Source organism: Coenobita brevimanus, chromosome 57, assembly GCF_032717465.1.
Source record: "Coenobita brevimanus isolate Jiangsu-jjx chromosome 57, ASM3271746v2, whole genome shotgun sequence".
NCBI classification, from domain to species: domain Eukaryota; kingdom Metazoa; phylum Arthropoda; class Malacostraca; order Decapoda; family Coenobitidae; genus Coenobita; species Coenobita brevimanus.
Window position 1 is genome coordinate 11,624,546 of NC_137010.1, and position 27,165 is coordinate 11,651,710.

At 41.5% G+C, this 27,165-nt stretch overlaps 1 protein-coding gene across 1 annotated transcript in view; it reads left to right on the forward strand.

The window, feature by feature from the left end:
* Window positions 1-27,165, forward strand: part of LOC145401885 (kinesin-like protein KIF7) — a 291,971-nt gene that overhangs the window by 219,103 nt on the left and 45,703 nt on the right. Inside the window, exons 21-22 of the mRNA XM_080273993.1 lie at window positions 11,624-11,806; window positions 14,790-14,924. Of these exons, the coding sequence (XP_080130119.1) occupies window positions 11,624-11,806; window positions 14,790-14,924 (318 nt within the window). The remainder of the gene's footprint in view (window positions 1-11,623; window positions 11,807-14,789; window positions 14,925-27,165) is intronic.

Below are 27,165 nucleotides of genomic sequence, written 5' to 3' on the forward strand. Positions count from 1 at the left end.
TCAATTTTTATTCAGGTGGTGTGTAAATAGTTAATCCCCTTTTCTCCAGTGGCATATTTTCTGATTAATTCTGGCTAACACTAACCAGTTTTATTCTGGACTGGAGGACCTCCAAGTACTGAAGGTTTTAATGAAGACCAAATCTGTCTGCTTTGTTTGAGAAGTCCATCCGGAACTGAATAAAATTGTCTGGAGTTAATGTGAAAAAGTTATTTTCTGAGAGACTAAATTTTTTCTTGATTAAGTGTTGGGTAAAAATTTTATTCTATTTTTTTTCCAGTGACATATTTTCTGATTAACTATTGCTAACATTAACCACTTTTATTCAGGACTGGAGAGTCCATAAGTAGCGAAGATGTTAATGAAGGCAAAGTCTAGCCGTTCTGTTTCTGAGATCTATCCTGAGCTGAATAAAATTGTCTGGAGTAAATGTGAATAAGATGTCTTCTGACTGAAGGGGGTAGCTGGGAACCTGATGGTCTAGTACAGTACTTAAAACACCACAATTCAGTGATGCGTCTGCCATGTGCTTGGGTTTGAACCCCTATGTGTCAAGAAAGATTTTTTATAATGCGACTAGAAGAACAGGCCAGTCATTTGGCCAGAGTATTCTGGACTACAGTAGCCTATCCTAGCCTCTTTGCCCTACCAACTACTGTACCTCAGATGGGGTAATATGGAATTGGGTATTATTGTTGCCATTACCATTTATGAAGAATCCATTTAATATGAGAACATCATTGTTCATATATACTTCCTACTGTCAGAAAGTTTTTGTTCAGTTTAGGGATCAGCTTTTGTAGTGGAGTCAGACAGCTTATTTAAGATGAGACTTAGGCCCCATTCAAATGAACAGTTTTTAATGCGTGGCATTTGTCACACGTTCAGATGTGCATTTTTTTTTTGCCACCTCTTCCCACGAGTGTATTTTGCCGTCTCTTCATGATGAAAGACGTGAGGAAGATATCTACCATCAGATAGGGCTATTTAAAACATTTTCGACCTTTTTAACCCCTTAACCGCGGGGATATTTGGAGTGTGCCGTGCTTGTCCTGTGGGGATATTTGCGCTCCGATTGACTTTTTAAAAATATTTGCAAAAAATCAGTTATTAGTCCTAGAATATTATAATTGTATAAGCATATGGTACATACCTTCAGCTTTCTCCTGGGATGTTTGTTGAGCCTTCGTCTTCTACCGTAGGACTTGTGGAGACTTCTAAAGTTGGGTAACGAAGTCGCCGCTTTACACTTCCCGATACCCCGTAATATGGTCACCACTGCCTGATATTATAACTACAAACACTATTCTATGAATTTCAAGTAGTTTGGAATCCATATGCCCAAAAAAAAAAAAAAAAAAAAAAAAAAAAAAAAAAAAAACCTGTGAAAGCAATGTACATTACGAGCACATACGAGCTTTCCTCCTGTGCTCATACCCCGATGGTATTCTGAGGCGGAGCTGTCATTTATTATAAATTCATTCACATTTTATATTCCTAGTACTTTATTACACTTATTTATATATACAATATTTATCTATAAATTTCTTTCAGTACTAGTAGTTTATTTTCACTCCAGGCATTCACTTTCTCGTTCTATAAACTAGCGTAGAGAGTGAAGCTGTCACTTTCACTTTCATTACTCCCAGTATTTATACATGCTAGAGTGAAACTTTCACCTTCACTTTCATTACTCCTAGTATTTATACTCGTATTCTTATATTACTACTTATTTACATTTCTATTTACATTCTCTATTTTATTTACATTATTTACATTTCTACTATATTTACACTATATTATGCACTGTCACTTGCAGTAACTTTTAAAACTATTTTCCACTGTTCAGTTATATTTTCATTCATTGCTTTCACTTGCTGTTTATACATTATTTACATTTCCACTTGCACTGTTTTAGAGTCACCAGAAAGATCGTAGTCACTGTCCATCATTATCATTGATAAATTATCCAGTTCACGTTCCACAGCAGAGTCACTTAGCCCTTTACCCCTTCCCACACGAGGTGTAGTAGGGGTAGAGGTCACAGAGCCCTTTGCGTGGGGCTAAAAAGCGGCAGAATTGAACAGACGCGAATCCGAAGTGGTTTCACCTTGAAAGACGACAGTAAACTGAATGCTGTGGCCTAGGGGCAGTGAAGGGTTGACAGTGACAGCGTGGTGACAGCTGCTAATTTATATGTTATGAAATGATTGGCAGGAAATCTAGACAATACATTAAAGATTAGGTAGTTCTAGGTGAATGTAAATATCACTTAGGGTTCTCCCTTCCTCTCTTATATACTGTATATTTTTATTATAAGAACAGGTCATACGGCATATTTCAAGGGGAAATAAACAGGGAAAATTAGCGAACAAGTGCACGTGAGGTGTTGCCAGGTGATAATTAGCCCATTCCAGATGTATGGCAGTATCAATTACCTTTTCCTCTTTCATTATATATTATTTTGTATATGAATGGGGCATAGGGCACATTTCAATGGATAAAATGAGTGGAAAAATCCATCCAGGATTTGTGTAGCACAGCGCAGCACAGCTGGTCAGGTGGGAGGAGAGGGTAATGGAGGGGAGGTAAGGAGGGGAGTCAAGGACAGGAGAAAAATGGCTAAATTGTCAACATTGGATGGGAGTACAGAAGACATTAGCAGAACTGAGTATAGCTGGACACTGGTAGCACTGATAGATGATACAAGCCAGCACTTGAAAAGCCCCCCCCACCCCCCCCACCCCCAAAAAAAAAAAAAAAAAAAAAATGGAAATATTAGTACAGAGACCATCACTAAATTATTTGATGGGTAATGAACCAATCACGAAAGCGAGAAGAGAAGGACGTGGAAGTGCTGGTCCAGGATAATTTGTCACATGAAAAACACAGCATTTATTACATGGATGAGATGATGAAAAAATTGATAATGGCCATGATCTGCTCCAGGTTGGAATATGGCAGTAGTGTGGTCCCCACATAAAAAGAAAGGTATAAACAAGATCAAGAAAATACATAGAACAGCAACTAAGGTGGCCCCAGGCCTGGCAGATGTGTCATACAGGGAAAGCTGGAAATACTGCCTTCCGTAGACAAAAGGAGAGAGAGGGGTGACATAATTGTAGAGTTCAGGGTCATGATTGGAGTAGAGAAAATTGACAGAAGATCTGTTTGTGTGGGATGGGAGAGTAACAAGAGGACATGGAATGAAACTGAAAAAGCCAAGTTGCTTGAAGGATATCAAGAAAAACAGTTTTCCATATAGATGCACAGACCTGTGGAATAGCCTGGACAAAGAGACTGTCTAGTCTAAAAACTACATGAGTTCAAAGCAAAATTTGACTTGCTGGAAAACATAGACTAGGCCCCATGAGTGTAGCTCTTTTCCTGTATATCACAACTATGTAAACACACACATACACACATCATATTTAGATCTCATATTTATTAGGCAAGAAAATGAAATTGATAGTATAATCTATCACTTCCCATTCAGGAAAAGCTACCATGCAGTATTAAATTACAATAGACGAGTTGTCGGTCAAAATTTTTATGAAGTTAGATACTTGTATGGGTAAAAGATACTCAGAAAATAACTATGTCAACCATTATTTCCAATAAAAATATGCAGAAACATGAAACAATAATAGATAAAGTAGCCGAAAAATCACGTGACACTGAAACGGCCTGTGATTGGTCGTGACGTCACTACTCATACCGAGGCAGCATAGTCTGCTTTGTTTACGTTTAGCCAGCATAAAATGTGCTTATTTTTGACCTCTAAGAATGTCCAGTGACAAGAGGAATAATTGCTAATGTTTCGTTCCAATGTGTAAGTGCACTGACAAAAGCACAGTAGGGAAATTATTCCTCTGTATACCAGCCAATAACAATAAACGAAAACAGTGGTGGCTCGCTGCTCGTCAGAAGTTCCCAGTGCTGGAATGCAGTCTTTACTGTTGTGAAAATATTATATTCTTCACCATATAGGTTCATACACACCTAATTATCTGAAATTCGGTCAAGAAACTATGCTTTATTTCATTATTAATAGAATATTAGGATTCAGAGCGAAAACGTGCTAAGGTTAGCGAGTATTTCTAGATCGCCAACATGCCTTGACAGACTTCTGTTTTGCACAGATACTGATTTAAAGTGCAAATAAGTGCATTTGTATGTTAAATTAATAATTATACAAAGCAGAAGCCTGCCAAGACAAGCTGTTCAGCTAAAGGAGAAACACTTCCGCTAATTTTAGCATGTTTACGCTGAATCCGGATTTTTTTTAAATGTAAAATACAAAAATTTGACCAGATTTCGAATAATTAGGTGAGTATGAACCTCTGTGGTGATAAAATCTATAACACTTACCAATTAAAAAGTGCCAATTCGGTGTTGATTGGGTAAATGACCGCCGATTCGGTATTTCGTCACACTCCCCTGAAGTACTGTAGTTGAGTCACTAAGTTTTTTTTTTCTTTTTGTCAGAAAACTAATAATGAAGAGGTCAAATATTAAATATGAGTATAATACCATCATAAACTCATACAACTGATACCATAAAGCATACATTTAGCACTTCCCACCTCATGAGGTACGAGCACCGCTCGGGAATGATGTAGCTGTAAGCTACTTCTGGTCGATTTCACCACAGTTTACTTACTTAACAGGTACCACCCATTTACTATCTATCTATCTATCTATCTATAGCCCGACGCCCTAATCCCGCAAAGGGTGGCCGCAGACAAAACGCCTCCAAGTCACTGTCACCCACCATTTGACTCCCCTCTCCCCAACTCACCCCCCCCTCCCTCATATACCTCTCAACTCCATCCCTCCACCTCATCCTCGGTCTACCCCTCCCTCTCCCCCCCTCCACCTCACCTACATACACCCTCTTAGTCAGTCTTTCATTCTCCATTCTCTCTACATGTCCAAACCACCTCAGTGTATTTCTCCTAATGTTCTCAACCACATCCACATCCACCCCACAACGTTCCTTCACTTCTTCATTCGTCGACCTGTCTCTTCATGTCACTCCACATGCTCCTCTCAAGTAACTCATTTCCACTGCTCTCATTCTTGACTTGTTCCCCTCTTGCAAGGTCCATGCCTCGCTTCCATACGTCAGGGTAGGGATCACAGTACTATCATGCAGTGACTTCTTAACTTTCATACTCACCTCCCTATTTCTCATCACTGCTTTCAGTGTACCAACAACCTTCCTTCCCTGCTGTACCCTTTCACGCACTTCATCCCCCAAAGTTCCATCCTTACTCATCACACTACCCAAGTACCTGAATGCACTCACATTCTCCATATCCTCACCATCCAACCTCACTGTACATTCCATGACTTCATTCCTCTCAAACACCATAACTACTTTTGTTTACATTAACTTTCAGCTTCCTCCTCCTACACACTGTCCCAAATTCATTCACCAAACCTTGCATTTTGCAACTCCCATTCATCTTCACTCAACAATACTGTATCATCAGCAAACAACAACACCGGAATCTTCCAACTCTCACCCTCATTCATTAGAGTCACCCCCACATCCACTGCCCTACCTTGCACCTCCTTTACAACCCCATCCATGTATATATTAAACAGCCATGGAGACATCACACAACCCTGTTTCAGTCCCACATTGAGATCAAAGAACTCACTTAACTCACCATCCACTCGCACCGTAACCCTAGCTCCTTCGTACATACTCTTCACAGCACTCAACAGTTTCCCCTCCACTGCATATATTCTTAATACCTTCCACATAACTTGCTTATCTGGTCTATCATAAGCTTTCTCCAAGTCCATGAAGGCAGCATACACTTTCTTTCCCTTCTCTAGATACTTCTCCACTAAACATCTGAGAACAAATATCTGATCTACACACCCTTTTCCCTTCCTAAATCCCCCTTGTTCTTCTCCAACTAGCTCCTCTGTCATATGCCTAACCCTATCAGTGAGTATTCTGCCATGTATTTTACCAGTCACACTAAGAAGGCAAATACCTCTATGGTTACCACATACTTCTCTCTCCCCTTTTCCTTTATATAAAGGAACAATTATAACTGATTTCCAGTCCTCTGGAACCCTTCCCACTTCCCAAGCCAATCTACACAACTTCCATATCCACTCCACAACAATCTCACCCCTATACCTCAGCATTTCATCACACACTCCATCAATTCGTGGGGCCTTTCCCAACTTGGTCTTCTTCATTGCTTCCACTACTTCCGCCCTACTGATCTCTTCCTCCCTCCTCTCATCTCTTCTTCTCCCAGTCATTCCCCAACCACTTATACTCGCACTCCTCTCACTCTCTACATTCAACAAATCCTCAAAGTGCTTCCATCTCCTCAATTTCTCTCTTCACCAGCAATCTATTATTCCTATCTTTCACTCCCCTACTATTTCTCCTTTCACACTGCCTTACTTTCTTTACCTCCTTCCAAAACAATTTCTTACTCTCCCTTCATTTCACACTCAGATTCCTCCCAAACTCTTCATCCACTTTCTTCTTACTCTTCTTCACCAGTCTCTTCACCTCCATTCTCCTACTCACATATACCTCTCTCTTCTCTCTCTCATTTTCTCCCCTACCTCTACTCGCTAACCATTCACTATATGCCTTCTTCTTTTGTTCCACAGCTCATTTCACCTCATCATTCCGCCATGCTGTCCCTTGCACATCACTGCATGTTCTCCTCACTCCACAAACCACCTCACACGCTGCTCCTATCTCTTCTGTGAATATCTTACATACGTCTTCCACCCCTTCCATCTGCTCTAGCTCATACCACACTACTGCTGTGGTCCCCACACAGAAAGATATAAACAAGATTGAGAGAATACAAGGAACAGCAACCAAAATGGTCCCCAGTCTGGTAGATCTGTCGTACAGAGAGAGGCTGGAAGAGCTGGATTTGCCTTCCTTAGAGGAAAGGAGAAAGAGAGGCGACATGATTGCAGTGTTCAGGACCGTGATGGGAGTAGATAAAACTGACAAAGAAGATCTGTTTGTGTGGGATAAGAGAGTAACAATAGGACACAGAATGAAACTGAAGAAGCCAAGCTGCTTGAAGGATATCAAGAAATATAGTTTTCCTTATAGATGCATAGACCTGTGGAATAGCCTGGACAAAGAGATCATCCAGTCAAAAAACTTAAACGAGTTTAAAGCTAAATTTGACTTACTGAGAAACAGAGACTGGACCCCATGAGCATAGCTCATTTCCTGTATATCACAGTTAAGTAAATACAGATACACACACACACACACACACACATAGTTGCATTTTCATCATACAGTCATGAATAATGAATAAATACAGACATGAATGCAATCATCATCATCGTCTCAAATGCAGTACATACCAATTGAAGACTTGCTGTACCTATTTCCCATCCTAGAGGTGAAACACAGTTGTTGTGCAACAAAACATGCTCATGTAAATTGACCCGTAGCCCCATGTAGCCACTGAGCATCCCTGTCGCGAGGCAGCCTCACTGACGGGCTTGCAGGGAAGGCTACCACGGCAAGTTTTATCACTCACATGTCATGTGAACGATTACACATGGCTGCGTGTATTTTTAGGCAGTGTGGCTAATGTCCTGCATGAAAAAGCACTTGTGTGAAAGAAGCCTTACCTGCACTTGAATGGATATATTGGTCTATCTATCTATCTATTGCCAGATGCCTCAATCCCGTTCGGGTCGGCCACAAGCTAATCGCCTCCAGTTCGCCCTGTCCCCCGCCATTTCACTGCCCCGTTCCCAACTCACACCCCCCTCTCTCATATACCTCTCCACCCCATCCCTCCATCTCATCCTCGGCCTCCTCCTCCCTCTTCCCCCCTCCACCTCACTCACATACACTCTCTTCGTCAGTCTTTCACCCTCCATCCTCTCCACATGGCCAAACCACCTCAGTGTATTCCTCCTAACGCTTCCTATCACATCCACACCACAATGCCCCTTTATATCCTCATTTGTCAGCCTGTCTCTCCATATGACTCCACAGGCTCCTCTTAAATAACTCATTTCCACTGCTCTCACTCTTGACTTGTGTCCTTCCGACAACGTCCAAGCTTCACTTCCATACGTTAGAGGTGGTATCACAGTACTGTCATGTAGTAACTTTTTCACTTCCATGCTCACTTCCCTGTTTTTTATCACTGCTTTCAAGGAACCAGCAACCATTCTTCCCTGCTGTACCCTTTCAAGCACTTCATCCTCCAAACTTTCATCCTTACGCATCACACTACCCAGGTACCTACTTAAACGTACTCACATTTTCCAATTCCTCACTATCCAACCTCGCTGTACATTCACTGACTTCACCTCTCTCAAAGACCATCACTTTACTCTTCCCTACGTTCACCTTTAGATTCCATTTCTTCCACACTCCCAAACTCATCCACCAAGCCTTGCAGCTCTCCTTCATCTTCACTCAACAACACAGTATCATCTGCAAACAACAGTACAGGGAGTTTCCAAACACTACCCTCTCTCACCAGGGCCACTCCAACATCCATTACTCTACCTTGTACCTCTTTAATTACCTCATCCATATACAGATTGAACAACTATGGAGACATGACACATCCCTGTTTCAACCCAACCTTCAAAGAGAAAAATTCAGTCAGTTCACCATCCACATGCGCTGCAGCCTTATCACCATCATACATACTCTTCACAGCATTCAACAACTTCCCATCTACTCCATATATTCTTAATACTTTCCACAATCCATGTCTATCCACCCTGTCTTATGCTTTCTCCAAATCCATGAAAGCCGCATATAGCTTCTCCCTTCTCTAGAAACTTTTCCACTAAAGATCTAAGAATGAATATCTGATCTACACAACCTCTTCCCTTCCTAAAACCTCCCTGTTCTTCTCCAACTAATTCCTCTGTTCTTTCTCTAACTCTGTCAATAAGTATCATACCATACACTTTTCCTATTATACTAAGAAGACAAATGCCCCTATGATTACCACACTCTTCTTTTTCCCCTTTTCCTTTGTACAAGGGAATAATTATACCTGACTTCCAATCCTCTGGGACTCTACCTTCCTCTCAGGCCAATCTGTACATTTTCCACATCCATTCTACTACTATCTCTCCCCCATACTTCAGGATTTCACCACACACTCCATCAATTCCTAGGGCTTTCCCCAATTTAACTTTCTTCATTTGCTTCCACAACTTCTATCCTACTGATTTCTTCCTGTCTTCTCACCTCCCTCCTCCTCCCAGCCATTCCCCAGCCACTTATACTCGCATTACTTCCATCCTCTATGTTCAACAATTCCTTAAAGTGTTCTCTCCATCTGCTCACTTCTTCTCCCTTCTCCACTAGTATACTATCATTTTTATCTTTCACTCCCCTGCTAACTTCACTTCCACCCTGTCTTACTCTCTTCATCTCTTTCCAGAACATTTTCTTACATTCCCTCCACTTTACACTCAAGTTCCTTCCAAATTCCTCATCCGCTCTCTTCTTACTCTTTCTCACTAATCTTTTCACCTCTCTCTTTCTTTCTACATATAACTCTCTCTTCCACTTCTCAACTTCTTTCACGCCCCTATTTCTCATCCATTCATTGTATGCTTTCTTCTTTTGTGCCACAGCCTGTCCCACCTCTTCATTCCACCACACTGTTCCTTGTACCCCCCTCTTTCTTCTCTTCCTCTCACACACCACATCACATGCTGCACATATTTCTTCTGTAAATATCCTGCACACACCTTCACGTCCCCCATCTGCTCCAATTCATATTTGCCCAATCGTTCCTCCACTTCTCTCATATATTCTGCCTTTTTCTCATCCTCTTGTAACTTTTCCACTCTCCTTACAAATACTCCTTCTTTCCATCCATCCCTTCTTCTATTTCTCCATCCTAATTGGACCTTGATTCTGGCCACCACCAAGTAGTGGTCAGAAAGTCCACTCCCCCAACCTCTATAAGCTCTTGCATCCATTACACATTTCCGCATCCTTTCATCCACACACTCAAAATCAATCATTGCCTTCCTTTCATTCAGTTCACCACCCACCCTTCTCATCACTCTCCATGTATACCTGTGGATCATTTTGTGCCTGAAGAGGGTATTGGCTATCACCAACCCCCTCCCAGCACAAATGTCCACTAACACACTGCCATTCTCATCTGTCTCAGCAGGCACACCCCACTCACCAACTATTCCATCCACCTTCATATTCCCTACTTTACCATTCATATCACCAATGAAAAACACTCTCTCATTCCTTCGAAACTTTTCCATACACACTTCCACATTTGTCCAGAACTCTTCTCTCACTCTGCTTGCATGATTTTGCTTTGGCGCATACACACACACAATCGCCCACATTTGAATTCCAACTTTCAGTCTTACCCACACAATCCTTGACCCAACTGATCCATACTCTCTTATGCTCTTCTTCCATCTTTTACTCACAACTATACATACTCCTTCTTTTGCCCTCTCATTCTCACCTACTCCTGCACATATACCCCATCCATACTCCCATTCTCTCACACTCTTACCTCTCCATTTCGTTTCAGTTATTCCGCATACATCAACTTTCGCACCCTCAAGCACCTGGACAATCTCTCTCTCTTTCACCTCATCATTCGCTCCCCTTACATTCCAAGTTCCAATTACCACGTCCTTTGTCCGGTCCTTGGTCATCATCTTTTGGTCAGTGCTTGTCCGAGTCATATTGTTTGTCTTTTTAGTTAGTTGTTTTCCGGGGAGGGGCACTGACCCTCCGCCAACCCTTTTAGTCGCCTTTTACGACAAGCATAGATGCTGGGGGAGTATTCTTGAAAAAAAAATCCTACCCCCAGGGGGTAGTGTTCTGATAATACTGTAGTTTTTCTTATGTGGTTTACTGTTCTGATGCGCATTTCATTTTAACTTTGTCTAAAATTTACATCTCCCATCTTGAATGATCAGTTGTAACAAGAGATTAACACTAGCATATGATGCTTGTGATGAATTGCTATGGAAATAATGTAGAGCAAGTGTTTTATCATATTCACAATTCAGCTACATGAAGTAAAGCACAAAAGATTGAAAGTCTGGGCTAGGTAGAATTGAAAGAACTATAATTTCAATGCACAATGAGGATCAGAGAAAGGTTGATAAGACAAGGGAACACTGGCATTCAGCAGACTATATCTGACACCACATTTCATGTATTCTGTCTTATGTTAACCCAGTCATTGCAGTGACATCTTAGTCTTTTATTTTTGGTACCTCTGAATGATTTGTTGCAGCTTAGGGGAGATCTGTCTTCTGATGGAGTTAGAAGCCGTCCATTAACCCCTTCAGTTTGAATACTGGACATCTTTTTCATTCATTCTTACTGTTACTAGACAGTATAATTTGATTTAGGAGACACTTTCTAAACTAGAGGGGTTTGATATGGCCTTTATTCACATATTCACCACAAGAGGTCTTTCCTAGACTGAATAAAATCTGTTCAGTAGCTGGAAGGAAAGGATAAAGCCGTCACCCATACAGAAAGAGTTAGTAGTTACTCAAATCAATAAACAAAACATAAACATAGTGTCCCTGCTTTATATGTGTTGGCTTTACTTCATAACAGCAGGAAGAAGAATCTGAAGGCGAGCGTGGATGGTTAGCGGAAGAGGAAGAGAGAATAATCCGACTCCGAGAGGCAACACAGCAGCTGCAGACAGAGGTGGAGCGGAGGGAGGAGGCAGTGAGGCAAAGGGAACGTATGCACAAGGAGAAGATACGACTGCAGAGCTTCAGACAATCTGGCCAGGTAAAGAGAGCAGCTGCATGTGTGTGTGTGTGTGTGTGTGTTCATGTTCTTATCTAATTGTATCATTACAGGAATGAGCCATGCTTATATTGTCCTGTGTATTAAACCATTTTGATCATACATATCCTTAAAGTTATTAATAGTTTTGGCACACATTATTTCATTTGGTAGTGCATCCCACTGATCAGTTGCCCTATTTGGGAAACTGAATTTCCTTATGTCTTTATCACCCCTCGTTTTATATAGTTATTGCAGTGTCCTTGCTCATGCTTCCCCATAGGTTATATATTCATTTATGTGTGGGTGCATGCATGTGTGAGTGTGTATTTTCTTACCTAATTGTTCTTACCTAATTGTATCTTTAAAGGAATGAGTCACGCTTGTACTGTCCCGTGTATTAAAATTATTAATTGTTTTAGCACAGACTGTTTCATTCGGTTTTGCATTCCACAGATCTATTGCCCTGTTTGGGAAGTTGAATCTCCTTGCATCTTTATCACCCCACTTTTTATGCAGTTTTTTGCAATGTCCTCTTGATGATGCTTCCTTATAGGTTATATATATATATATATATATATATATATATATATATATATTTTATATGTCCGACTCTGGGCATAGGCTTCACAGCCTGCTATCAAGGCCCAGCAGTCCTCCTACATACCATACACCTCTATATATTCATTTTCTCTTTCCCTGTGATGCATTTGTATAGCATAATCATGTCTCCTCTTGTCCTTCTCTCTTATAATGTTGGTAGATTCAGTTTTTCTAGTCATTCTTCATGGCTTAGATTAGATCCCTTAAGCTTGGTACCCATCTTGTGGCTGCCCTTTGTAGTCTTTCAGTCTTATCTATGTGTTTTTTGAGATGTAGTTTCCAGACTACTGATGCATACTCCAGGGTTGGCCTGTTGAATAATGTTATCTTTCTCAGCATGTCTTCATTTATATATGTGAACATCTGCCCTTTCCTCTCCTCCATCCTCCTTTTCTTCTATCTTCTTCTGTCTTTCTTTCCTTCATTCTTTCCTCTTCCTTCTGCCTATGGATGACTTTACACTCCTTCTTCTGTCTTTCTTTCCTTCATTCTGTCATCTTCCTTCTGCCTATTGGTGACTCTACACCAAGTGACAAGCCAGATGGTTTCTTGTTTACCAGGAAACCATTTCCTATGATGGGTGGTAGCCATATAACCAAATTATGGCACCTGGTGGTTTAATGGGTAATTAAGGCTCTCCAAATGGATTGAGCCTGTGTAGGTTTATATCCAAGGGGTGGTTGGGGTTTATTGCTCATGTGAAACCACTCAGGGATGAGTGAGGTTGGTCACTTTCATCTTAAATGTCAGGACCAACTTGCCTAGCCCCAGGCTCCTATGCACCTCACGGTCAACATAAGATTGGATGATGGATGGGTGGATTATTACCATTCCATCTACGTTTGAGTACATCATCTTAATAATGTTGTTTACATGTCTGACATAGTTTGATTCTACTACCTTCCTTTTTTTTTTAGTCTCTGTTGGTTATGTACCACTTTCTTACTTGTAGCTCAACTACTTTGTAAAAAAATTTACTCCTCTCTTCCTCTGATCTTTCCTCATGTTTTGTTTTAGTTTCATCTCTCTTATCCTTCAGTAATCTCCATTCCTCCTGAGTTAGGCATCTTTTAATCCATACTTTTTAAAATTCCTCTTTTTCCATGAGTTTGTTAGTGTTTTTTAATATTTCCTCAACAGTGTTCACACTTTGGAAGGTTACTTTCAGGGGCCTTGACTGTTTTTCTCATATTTTCCGAGCTTTTGTGTTTCTCTATATCTGTATCAGATATATCCTTTGATACTTCCATCAGTATGTTTATTATATTTACCATCTCCTTTTTGTCTCCCAAGATTCTGTTTTTTATTTCTTCTTCGTTTATACTGGTGATTACTATAGATTTATTGATCTTTGCCAATTTCTTGACCAGTTTTGGGTTGTTTTTTATTATTTGTTTCTCTTCCTTTCTCATGCTTTACACTTGTACCTTTGTTTCAAAATATTTCTTTACTTTCACCGTTTCAGTATACATAGTTTGTACTTCATCTTTGCAATTTCTCGTCATGTCATTCACCTGGGTTATCTTGTCTTCAGTATCACTGTTTTGGTCCAGCAGACTGCGTGCTTGCCTTATTGTCACTGTATCATTTCTGAACTCCACCATCATACTCTCATGGTTGACAACTGTTCTCGGCATTTCACAAGTTTCTATCTCAGTGAAACTACTTCATCTGACAGCTTACCTGTTGTTGTGTCTTTTTTGTTTAATTCCTTTACTAATTTTTCATTTTCTCTTGTCTACATGCATAGTGCCTTTTTCATTTCATCTACTTCCATTTGAAAAGTTTTCTCCAGTTTATTCACTTTCTCTACGAATTTATTATATGTTTTCCATTTCAACCAGTTCTGGGTAGAAATCATCATCCTGTTTTCTACCTTTATCCCTTCTCTTAAATCTTTCCATAGCCACTTTTCCAAAGATAGTTCTCATCTTGCAGAAAGATAATTCTTACTTAGAATGATAACATTTACTTGCATATTGGCATCTCCCTGCAACCTGCCTGGTGATAATGACACCCAGCTGATGTTTGTGTTGCATCAGCAGATTCCTTTGATGCGTGTGTGAGTGTGCGTGTGTGCACGAGTGCTTGCGTGCATGCGTGTGTGCATGGAGAGAATTAGTCTGAGATTGGGTGAACTGGATGTGGATGTTGGGAAGAGAAATATGACTACCTGTTTAGAGGAGGGAGTACAGTATCAGTGTTGATGTAACTAAGGATCTTGGTAAGAATTTTGCATATGGATGTGGATGTCATTTATTTAGATACAGTAAAGTACTTATCTGAGTCTGGATGGAGGTATAAGCTTTAACACTAAAGGAAAGCAAACAGCATCAGGCCTATTAGTTCATACAAGAACTTTTATCCATAGGGCAGGGGTGAGGAGGGAGAGGAGACGGATGATGATGAGAGTGCTCAGCAGAGAGAGTCAGACCTGCGCGAAGAAATATCCCACCTCAGGGATGCCCGAGACTCGCTTATGGTTCGACGGCAAAAGCTGGACCGCAGGATACACAGGGTAGGTGACTGGGGCAAACCTTTTTAATTTAGTAGCCCCTACAATATTATCGTAGATATTATGAATTTTAATCTGTCCTCTGTCAGACTATTTTATTCAATTGAGGAAAGATCTTCAGTGATGTAGGGGTTAATGGAGGTTTCATCTAAACTCTCCAGTTTGAAAAGTCTTCAAAGCTGAGTTAAATTGTTTGTAGTTAGCAGAAGTAAACTGTACAGTGTCTCATCATATTCAGAGAGTTAAAGGATAAAACAACATTTTGCCTACATTTGGTATTGTACAATAGGAAAAAGGTGGCATGCATATATATATATATATATATATATATATATATATATATATATAATTTTTTTTTTTTTTTTTTTTTTTTTTTGAGTAGTACAGGAACTTTAAGAATGATACAGGTAGTCCTTAGTGTAGGTCAGCGGTGTTAACACTTTATTAACACTTTATCTATAATTGGCGTTGTAAATAAGGGGAAACTAGCAAATCTTAATGGGTGGTTGATTTTGGTAGTCCAGTGAAATTTAAGAAATAGGCAATCTGCAAGCCGGGGACTTGTTAAAAAATATAGGATCTTTTTTTTTTTTTCCCACCATTGGCAGGGAAAACTAAGGGAAGTGGCAAGTCTTTATAGGTAACTATAGAAGTTTAAAAGGCAGTCTTTCTTAGATTTTTGTTGGTATGTCAAAAAAAGCTACTTGTAACAAGGATGAATAAGCTAGAGAAGGGGGATGAGAGAGTCATCTGCCCAGAGGAGATGTATCAACATTCCTTACTCAACTGCTTAATGTGAGGCCATTCCTAAGCTTAGCCCTGTGAATCTGGTGATGTATTTTTGTAGTGTATTCATGCTACTACCAGGTGACTTTATTGATCTCAGGAGAGTGCCCTAGTGGTGATGAACTGTATCAAACCCCTCTGGTTCAAATGTCTCTCCTAAGCTTAGTAAAAAATTTTCAGTATAGAAAGAGTAAAATAAAAAGTATATCATGGTTGTGAAGAGGTTAGTAATAGACGTTTGGCTAACGTTACTCCTGCAGGGTACCGCTGTGTAAGTGAAATGTGGTCACAATCATGGTGATTAACCACAGAAGAATAATATTTTAAGCAGGGGGCTCATCACATTGAAAATACTCTTACTTCCAGACTGAAACTTTATTTTTATACATCCCAGATTTATGTATCTTGGCAGCTGCCAGTTTCAGTATAGATGTTCCGTAGAAGAAAATGTTTCATTCGTTCATTCATTTAATTTATAAAGCTCCAGCATGCTTACATGCATCGGATTTTGACATGTAATGGCGGCTTTCCGTGCTGCTCGATCTCTGGCAGCCTCCCAAGTCAGTCTTATCCCTGAGGTCACACTCTGTGACCTCATTCACATTTCTCACCTTCTGCACCCAGTTGTCATCCTTCATCCTCTCCACTTGCCTAGACCATCTTAGTCTACCACCTCCTCATCACAACACCAATACACTCCAGCCCCAATACACTTTCAGCTCTTCAGTTATAAACCTAGTCGCCCCAGGCCTCACATTCAAGGATGCACTGAACATCCTCACCTAATCATTGTCGCCGCTGTACGTTTGAGCCTACAAATATCCACTTCCTTTGCTCCCCAGGTCTCACTACCATATAACATTACGTTCCACATGCTGCATACAAAGATCCCTTAGGACAGAGGGAGAACCCTCTCAGTGTCAGGAGAGACAACAGCTCCCTGAACTTTTTCCAACCACTCCTCACTCTAGCCACAGAGTTAGCTCCAGCCCCACCTTCAGCACATAGCATGTCTCCCAAGTAACAAACCTCTTCCACACACTCAAGAGACTCACATGCATGCTCAGTCCTTTCATCCATCCATCATCCAATCCTATGTTGCCCCATGAGGAGTGTAGGAGCCTGGGGCTAGGCAAGTTGGTCCTGACATTTAAGATGAGAGGGACGAGCCTCACATCACTGAGTAGCATTACATGAGCAGTAAACCTGAACCATCCCTTGGATGTAAACCTACACAGGCTCAGTCCGATTGGAGTGCCTTAATTACCTACTAAACCACCAGGCGCCATAATTTGGTTATATGGTTACCACCCAGCATAGGAAACGGTTTCCTGGTGTACAGGAAACCATTCGGTCTGTCACTCAGTGTAGAGTTACCAGTAGGCAGAAGGAAGAGGAAAGAATGAAGGAAGAAAGAAGAGGAAGTGTAAAGTCACCCATAGGCAGAAGGATTGGGAACAAACAAATGAAAGAAAGATGGAAGAGGAAGGAAGGAAGAGAGGAAAGGGCAGACACCCAGAGCAGCATGACATCGAGTGAGTGGATGGTGAGCACCCCCACCTACCACAAATCAGTCCTTTCACACCTGATAATCTCCACATGTTTTCCCTGACACACCACAAACATGAAATCAGTATTATCTCATGGTCTGCCTCTAATACCACTACATCTCTAAAGCACCCACTTATCTTGAACACTGCACAAGATGGTATTACAGTAATCCCCTGATTATCTGGCTTAATGGAGACAAGGGCATGTCTGGATACCGGCAGAATCTGGATACAGAGCAATATTCTCTACTGTACCCTTACCCTGCCAATACCCTACCTATTACCTATACCCAGCCTACTGTATATGTACAGTACCTTTCCTAATTTTGGCAGTGTTTTCCAGTCTTTCAGCTGTATGTAGACATCAAATCACACATGGGAATATCCTGTGTAATGGTAGACACTAAGAAAACAATGCATAAACAACAAAAATCCACAAAAATCCTACCTGTAATGTTTAGTGCCTCTCCTAATTTTGCTGTGTTCTCTGATCTTTCAGCAGTATATAGACATCAAAACACACATAGGAATATCCAGTATAATGCTAGACACAAGAAAACAAATCAGGAACAACAGAAATCCACAAATATCCCACCAATAATATACAGTACCCCTCCAAATTTTGGCAGTGCTCTCTGGTCTTTCAGCAGTACTTAGGCATCAAAACACATGTGGGAATATCCAATATAATCCTGGACACTAAGAAAGCAGTGCATAAACACAAAAGTCCACAAAAAATCAATGAAGATGACAGTTGCAATAAGTACAGTGCTCCCTTAACATCCATGGGTGTTAGGTAACAGACACCTGTGTATGTTAAAAATCCGCAGATATCTGCTGCCTCCCGTGAAAACACCCTTGGACCCCTCATTTCCTTATATAAATAAAGAAAAACCCTATGTGCATGTTTACAACCACTTTATTTAATACAAAAACACTACAAAAGTTAAAAATAATGAATACTACTTGATGACTTCTGACCACTTGTCCCAGCTCCCTCCAGCCTCCACATCATTGACACTGTCGACAACAAAAACTAATATTCCGTGAGTAACGGCACCCCCCCATTTCCTATGTACTGCGCGTATACTCTCCATAATGCAGATCTGCCGAATCTTGGCTTCTGTAGATACCTTAACCCTTTGCCTGCAGCGGCTGTGCTGACAACGTACTGACTGTGCTCATTGTGGAGAAATAGGAGAGAAGTTGTGTGTTTTTAACTCATGTTTTAACCCACTTATCATTAATCTCGAGAGCTAAAATTTGTCAGAGAAACGTCAGTCTTTCTACTGTCATTTGCAACAAACTGCATGTCTTTATGCACTCCAAGCATGGAGAACGATTTGAGAGAATACAAGGTGTGTTTTGACTGTCTGATGCAGGAAATAGCCCAGGAAGGCGGAAATTTCCACCAAACCACAAGATTTTTTCCATACAAAATAGGGTTACACCCACATTGTCTCATCACAGTAATTGGAGTAATAATAAAAGTAAAACACTTCTAGCCAGTCTCCTATGATTTTGTTACAATATTCCAGTGTTTACATTAGACTTTAGCAAAACAGTAACACTGAGGAAAATCATTACCAACTTTATCAAACTTAATGAATGACTTTTATTACCACTTTTATAAAGCTTATTGATATAGTATCATAAGTCATTTCATGTGGTAGGTGGGGGCACCCATCATCCACTCACTTAGTGTTTTAGAGTAACTCTACATCGAGTTGCAAGTCAAATGATTTCCTGTAAACCACGAAATCATTTACAACGCTGGGTGGTAACCTTATAACCAACTGACACGTGTTTCCTACATGACAGCAGGTGGGTTGGCAGAGGGTTAGTGCCCCTCACCGGAAAACAATTATCTAAAAATACAAGCAAGAAGCCTTGGACCAGGACTGACCAAAAAATGACGACTAAGGACCGCACAAAGGACATGATACGGATGGCGACGTGGAATGTAAGGGGTGCAAATGATGAGGTGAAAGAGAGAGAGATTGTCCAGTTGCTTGAGGGTGCGAAAGTGGATGTATGTGGATTAACTGAAACTAAATGGTGATGATGAGAGTGTGAGAGAATAGGAGTATAGATGGGGTATATGTGCAGGAGTAGGTGAGAATGAGAGGGCAAAAGAAGGAGTGTGTATTGTTGTGAGTAACAGATAGGAGGAGAATATAAGAGAGTATGGATAAGTTGGCTCAAGGATTGTGTGGGTAAGACTGAAAGTTGCACTACAAATGTGGGCGATTGTGTGTGTGTGTGTGTGTGTGTGTGTGTGTGTGTGTGTGTGTGTGTATGCGTCAATGCAAGATCGTGCAAGCAGAGTGAGAGAAGAGTTCTGGACAAATGTGGAAATGTGCATGGAAAAGTTTGAAAGTAATGAGAGAGTGTTTTTGATTGGTGATATGAATGGTTAAGTAGAGAATGTGATGGTAGATGGAATAGTTGGTGAGTGGGGTGTGCCTGCTGAGATACATGAGAATGGCAATGCTTTAGTGGACATTTGTGCCGGGATAGAGTTAGTGATAGCCAATACCCTCTTCAGGCTCAAAATGATCCACAGGTATACATGGTGAGTGATGGGAAGGGTGGATGGTGAACTGAGTGAAAGGAAGGCAATGATTGATTATGTGTGTGTGGATGAAAGAATGCAAAGATGTGTAATGGATGCAAGAGCATATAGAGGTTGGGGGAGTGGACTTTCTGACCACCACCAAGTGGTGGTCAGAATCACGGTCCAAGTAAAATGGAGAAATAGAAGGAGGGAAGAACGGTAGGAAGGAGTATTTGTAAGGAGAGTGGAAAGCTTACAAGAGGATGAGAAGAAGGCAGAATATAAGAGAGAAGTGGAGGAATGATTAGGTAAATATGAATTAGAGCAGATGGGGGACGTGGAAGGTGTGTGCAAGATATTCACAGAAGAAATATGTGCAGCATGTGAGGTGTTGTGTGGGGTGAAGAGAAGTTGAAAGGGGGTGCAAGGAACAGCATGGTGGAATGAAGAGGTGAGACAGGCTGTGGCACAAAAGAAAAAAAGCATATAATGAATGGATGAGAAATAGGGGCATGGAAGAAGTTTAGAGATGGGAGAGAGAGAGTTATATGTAGAAAGGAAGAGAGAGGTGAAAAGATTAGTAGGTGGGAATAAGAAGAGAGTGGATGAGGAATTTGGAAGGACTTTGAGTGTCAAGTGGAGGGAGTGTAAGAAAATGTTCTGGAAAGAGGTAAAGAGAGTCAGACAGGGTGGCAGTGGAGTTAGTAGGGGAGTGAAAGATAAAAATGGTAGATTACTAGTTGAGAAGGGAGAGAAAGTGAGCAGATGGAGAGAACACTTTAATGAACTGTTGAACATAGAGACTGAAAGTAATGCAAGTATAAGTGGCTGGGGAATGGCTGGGAGAAGGAGGGATGTGAGAAGACAGGAAGAAATCAGTTGGATGGAAGTTGTGGAAGCAATGAAGAAAGTCAAAATGGGGAAAGCCCTGGGAATTGATGGAGTGTGTGGTGAAATGCTGAAGCATGGGAGAGAGATAGCAGTAGAATGGGTGTGGAAGATGTGCGGATTGGCCTGGGAGGAAGGAAGTCCTGGAGGATTGGAAGTCAGGGATAATTATTCCCTTGTACAAAGAGATAGGGGAAAAAGAAGTGTGTGGTAATCATTGGAGCATTTGTCTTCTTAGTGTAATAGGAAAAATATATGGTAGGATACTTATTGACAGTTAGGGAAATAACAGAGGAATTAATTGGAGAAGAACAGGGAGGCTTTAGGAAGGGAAGAGTTTGTGTAGATCAGATATTCATTCTTAGACCTTTAGTGGAAAAGTGTCTAGAGAAGGGAAAGAAGTTGTATGTGGCCTTCATGGATTTAGAGAAAGCATACGACAGGATGGATAGACAAGGATTGTGGAAAGTATTAAGAATATATGGAGTAGATGGGAAGTTGTTGAATGCTGTGAAGAGTATGTATGAGGGTGCTGAGGCTGCAGTGTGTGTGGATAGTGAATTGATTGAGTTTTTCTGTTTGAAGGTTGGGTTGAAACAGGGATGTGTCATGTCACCATGGTTGTTCAATCTGTACATGGATGGGGTTATAAAAGAGATAAAAGGTAGGGCAGGGAGTGGCCCTAATGAGAGAGGGTAGTGTTTGGAAACTCCCTGTACTGTTGTTTGCTAATGATACTGTGTTGTTAAGTGACAACAAAGGGGTGCTGCAAGGCTTGGTGGATGAGTTTGGGAGAGTGTGTAAGAAACAGAATTTAAAGGCAAATGTAGGGAAGAGTAAAGTTATGGTCTTCGAGAGAGGTGAAGTCAGTGAATGTACAGTTAGTTTAGATGATGAGGAAATGGAAAATGTAAGTACATTTAAGTACTAGGGTAGTGTGATGAGTAAGGATGGAAGTTTGGAGGGTGAAGTGTTTGAAAGGGTACAACAAGGAAGAAAGGTTGCTGGTTCCTTGAAGGCAGTGATAAGAAACAGTGAAGTGAGCATTGAAGTGATAAAGTTATTACATGACAGTATTGTGATACCACCTCTAACGTATGGAAGTGAAGCTTGGACGTTGTTGGAGGGACAGAAGTCAAGAGTGAGAGCAGTGGAATGAGTTATTTGAGAGGAGCCTGTGGAGTCACACGGAGAGACAGACTGACAAATGAGGATGTGAAGGAGCTTTGTGGTGTGGATGTGGATGTGGATGTGATAGGAAGCATTAGGAGAAATATTTTGAGGTAGTTTGGCCATGTGGAGAGGATGGAGAGTGAGAGACTGATGAAGTGAGTGTATGTGAGTAAGGTGGAGGGGGAGAGAGGGAGGAGAAGGCTAAGGATGAGATGGAAGGATGGAGTGGAGAGGTATCTGAGAGAGGGGGTGTGTGAACTGGGAGCGGGGCAGTGAAATGGCGGGGGACAGAGTGACGTGGAGGCGATTTGTTAGTGGCCACCCCGTGTAAGAGATTAAGGTGTCTGGCGATAGATAGATAAATTTCATAGCATAGCAGCACACAGTTTGCAACTGCAAAAATGTCTGCTAGTTAATGTGCATAGCTCATGACCTCTGATTATTGCAAAAATATCACTAAATCACTTATATTTTATCAGAGTAATTCTCAGTATAATATAAAATTACGCTTTCAGCCACTGTCGTACGATTTCAGCGTGATTTGGGTGCATATTGCTTCGTATTATTTATAAGAGGGGGGTGGCAGCAAATCAGTTTAGACCAGCTCATTGAGGGTACATGTACATGTGTGCATGTATATATGTATACTAGTCTCCTATGATTTTGTTATGATATTCCAGTATTTACGTTAGACTTTAGCAGAACAGTAATGATGTCAGGAAAATCATTACAAACTTTATCAAACTTCTTGAATGACTTTTATTACCATTTACTTTTATAATGTTTATTAATATAATGTCATGAGTCATTTCATAGCATAGCTGCACAGTTTGCAACAGCAAAAATGTTCACTAGCTAATTCTCTTAGCATCATGACTTCTCTGATTATCGCAGAGATATCACTATATCATTTTGTATTTTATTACGGTAATTCACAATATAATTTAAAATAACACTTTCAGCCACTCTCGTAAAATTTCAGTACTGTTTGGGTGCGTGTTGCTTCGTATTATATACTGGGGGGGGGGGGCAGCAAACCGGTTTAGACCAGCTCATTGAGGGGTACGTGTACACATGTGCATATATGTACTTGTACTATTATTTAGTAATAGGATAATTATCAGTGTTTAAAAGTTTAACCCCGAAAGTTGGAGTCACTCATCCACCAAATGAATTTTTCCCCATAAGTTATGTGTATCAATTAGTGCGATATCAGATAGTGCAGACTTGCACATCCACCATACAAGCACGTTAATTGGGAAGAGTCTTTACAAACAGTACAGTAATAAGGGCAAGAAAAACTATAAAAACTGTTAAAATTTTCACTTTACCTGTCCTCGGTGATGGGAGGAGGGAAATAAGGTTTATCAGGTATTTCAGCCGTTACCAGCTAACTTCCGATTAGCCAGTGACGGAGGCTCTTACACAAAATGCTTTGGTATGACCGACCAATCACGGAGCTTTCCCTTTGTATCAGCTGGTAAACACAACAAAGCCCTTTGCCGCCAAGATTGCAAAGGAGAATGTAGAAGAAAAAAAATACTCCCAGCCCGTCCTAACTTTTCCCCTGATGAATCAATGGCATTAATAAGTGAAGTGGCCAAAAGGAAGAGTGTTATATTTGATTCACTGGATAATGCCATCACTAAAACAGCCATGAACTGTGCCTGGGATGATGTTACACATGCAGTGAACGGTGTCAGCAGAGTTCAACAAGATAAAATACTTTAGTGAATCCGGTCCTAGTACTGTATCCATCTGCGGATATTTAAAACTGTGTATGGTATATCCATCCGCGGATATTTAAAACTTGTATGTTAAAAACACGGATGTTAAGGGATGACTGTATTTTTAACCCTCTCGGGAACTATAATTTTCAAAAAGTTTCTGGGACGACAAGAAAGTGATGGCTGCTTCCGCAGCACAAAGAAATACTTTCCCATGACCAAATATGCCCCAGGCAATCGGTTATATTGGTATAAATTGCATACCGTCATCTTCGCTGGTTTTTATACTATAAACTAATAAAAGCACACAAAACTGGTGAGTAAAAATGCAGAAATGCAGTGAGAATAAACTTATTCAAGAGTAAAAAATACCTTCAAATAACTTCCCAACGTGCTAGTGCAAAATTTTGCTTGCATCATGCAAGAGCTAAGCATATGTCTAGATGCAGAATTTCATAAGCTTTCTTGTGGTGTTTTCAGAATTTTGATATGGCCAATAGTATGTGAATAAATCACAAAAAAATTAGAAACTCATTGGTGGTAATGCAGGGAGGGTGGGAGGCCAGGCAAGTGACGTGAGGGTGGGGGAGGACTGAGGGATGGGGAAGGAGATAAGTCTGGCAGCGGTGAGCATGGGAGGCGATGGAGGATGGACCAGAGGGAGGGAGTGGGGGAGAAGCAAGAGCTGCAGGGAGAGGAGACAGTTGGGCATTTTTGCTCCGGGGGTAGGTTCTCTGTGTTACTTGCGCAAGACCAGTACATTCCCATTGATCCGGTCAGCCAGGGGACTTTGACCATTTGGTGAGGAGCCGGATGGGCATTTTCAGTCTGCTTGTGGGTTGCGGTCTGTATTACTCTGTATTACTTGTGTGCGGCTGTTAGCATCCAAGTGATCTGTGTGGCCATGAGACTGACCATTCGGTTGGGATCCGGAAAGTCATTTTGGCTTAGCCTGTGGGTTATGGTCCTTTACCCATGAGTGGCCAATAGCATCCGAGTGAACCAGGTGGCCAGGGGACTTTGACCATTCAGTAGAGATCCGACTGCCATTTTAGCTCAGCTTGTGGGTTACAATCTATTAACCGTGTGTGAACAGAGAGGGTGGCAAGCCACCCAAGCGATTCTTTAAACTTGTCGGCCACCCAGCCGCTGATGTTGGAACTTTTATATTCGGATATGGACAAATAAATCCAGAACATCCGTATACGGAGCATGTCCAGATATGAAGTGTCCAGATAATTGAGTGATTACGGTACTGTACTTCTCAAGCCCTTGTGGCATGGGATTGTCTAGGCTGACTGTTGAAATGTTGAAGGCATCAAGAGATATTGGAGTGGGTTTAATTACTGATTTGATAGATTCAGTTATATATGAGTGTATTGTTCCAGATGATTGGCTGAAGAGTGTGGTTGTAAATGTGTATAATGGGAAGGGTGATGCCCTGGAAAGAGGAAATTATACTGTAGCTGTGTAAAAATTTTAGACTAGATTATGAAGGTATTGGAGAGAGTTCTAGAAGGTATGAGAAGGGAAAGGGTGAGTACACCCATACCCCGTTATCCAGTGCATTGATAACTGGCACTTCACTAGACCAAACACAAGAAATAGGGGAATATCCCCACAATCTGAACAGTTTGAACGTCGGTCGCCTTGCTACTCCGACACCCCACCTCTCCAGTCCGATACCTCACCTCTCCCTAGGTTTGAAACGAGGCTCTCCCAGTCCTCCCTACCGCCCTCCATCCCTTCTCTTCTCTTCCCCCCTCTCCAGGTCGCTCTCCCTATCCCTCGTCCATCCCCCACCACACGCAACACTGCCAGGCATGTCTCCCTCCCTTCTATGGCTGGTTGTCTCCCTCTCTATCCCCCAACCCTCCCCCACCCCTGCTTGTCTCCCATGTGTGTGTGTTTGAGTGAGTGAGAGTGGTGAGTGAGTGATAGTGGTGAGTGAGTGAATGGGTGATAGTGGTGGGTGAGTGAGAGTGAGTGAATGATAGTGGTGGGTGAGTGAGCAAGTGAGAGTGAGTGAGAGAGACTAGGGGAGGAGGGGTAATAGGGCTGTTTGGCTTTCTTGCCTGCTTCCCTGTCCCCTACCCTCCCTCACCCCTGCTTGTCTTCCTCTCCTACCCTCCTCCACCCCTGCTTGGCACACAGCTAGCAGCCTGCCTGGCTGTTTATTTGCCCTGAAGCTGTGTTGGACACCCCATGTCCCACCATCCCACCCTCCTGCATGTGATGGTTGCTGTGCCATTTTTTAGCAATTGTATTGTTTATGAGGATAACATTACGTATGGTGTTACTGTGCCAGTCTTTGTTGATTGAATAGGGTTTATGAGAGTTTGGGTTTGGGTCTGGAATGCATCTCTGGCTTTTCTTTAGTATTTAATGGGGAAAATTGCTTCGATATCCAACATACTTGCTGACCGAACACTCCCACTGGTACACAATGCTGCCGGATATTGAGGTATGGGTGTATTGAGGAGTTACAGTTTGGGTTTATGCCAGGCAAAGGGATCACTGTTGCTATATTCATTGTCCAACTGATTCAGGAAAAATATACAGTATAGGAAAGTAGAGGGAGCTGTACTTTGTTTTTATGGATTTGGAGGCCTTTGACAGAGTCCCTAGGGAGATGGTGAGCTGGGCAATGAGAAAGTTTGGGATCAAGGAGTGGCTGGTTAGAGTGGTTATAACTAGGTGAGGGTGCTTGCACTTATGTTAGATTGAATGGTGATTTGAGTAATGAGTTTTTCATGAATGCTGGTGTGCATCAGAGGTCAGTCTTGAGCCCCTTATTGTTTGTTACGGTGCTTGGAGCTCTGTCACATTACTTCGGAAGTGGACCCCCATGGGATATATATGCTGATGACTTGGTGTTGATTGCAGAGAATGAAAGGGAGGCGTAGGAAACAGAATGAGGCACAAGAGTTTGATCGTAAATGCAGACAAAACAAAAGGATGAGATCCATGGTTGGTGGACGTACTGTCAGAGCAGAGGGAGTCTGGCCATGTGCAGGTGCCACAAGGGTGTGGAAATTAACTTCATCTCGTGCAGTGTTTGTGATAAGTGGGTACTTAAAAGATGTAGTGGTATTAGAGTTGGACTGTGAAATAATGCTAATCTCATGTGTGCAGTTGATCAGGGGGAGCATGTAGAGATTGTCAGGCATGAAAGGATTGTTCTTGCTGGAGAGTCACTTTAGAGTCTGGAGGAGTTTTGTTATTTGGGGGACATGTTATGCACTGGAGGTGGGGCTGGAGCTAGCCAAGATAAAAAATGATTGGAGGAAGTTCAGGGAGCTGTTGCCTCTCGTAACATTGAGAAAGCTTTCCCTCCATGCTAAGGGATATTTGTATGCAGCTTATGTTAGGAGTGCAATGCTGTATGGTAATGACACCAGATCTGTAAAGGAAGAGGAAATATGTAAGCTTAGACATACAGAAACGATGATGATAAGATGGATGTGTGGTGTATCCATGAATGCAAGGACTGGGGGGGCTAGCATTGTGACTGAGTTGAGAGGAGGAATGGGACTTGAATGTATTGGTGTTGTGATGAGGAA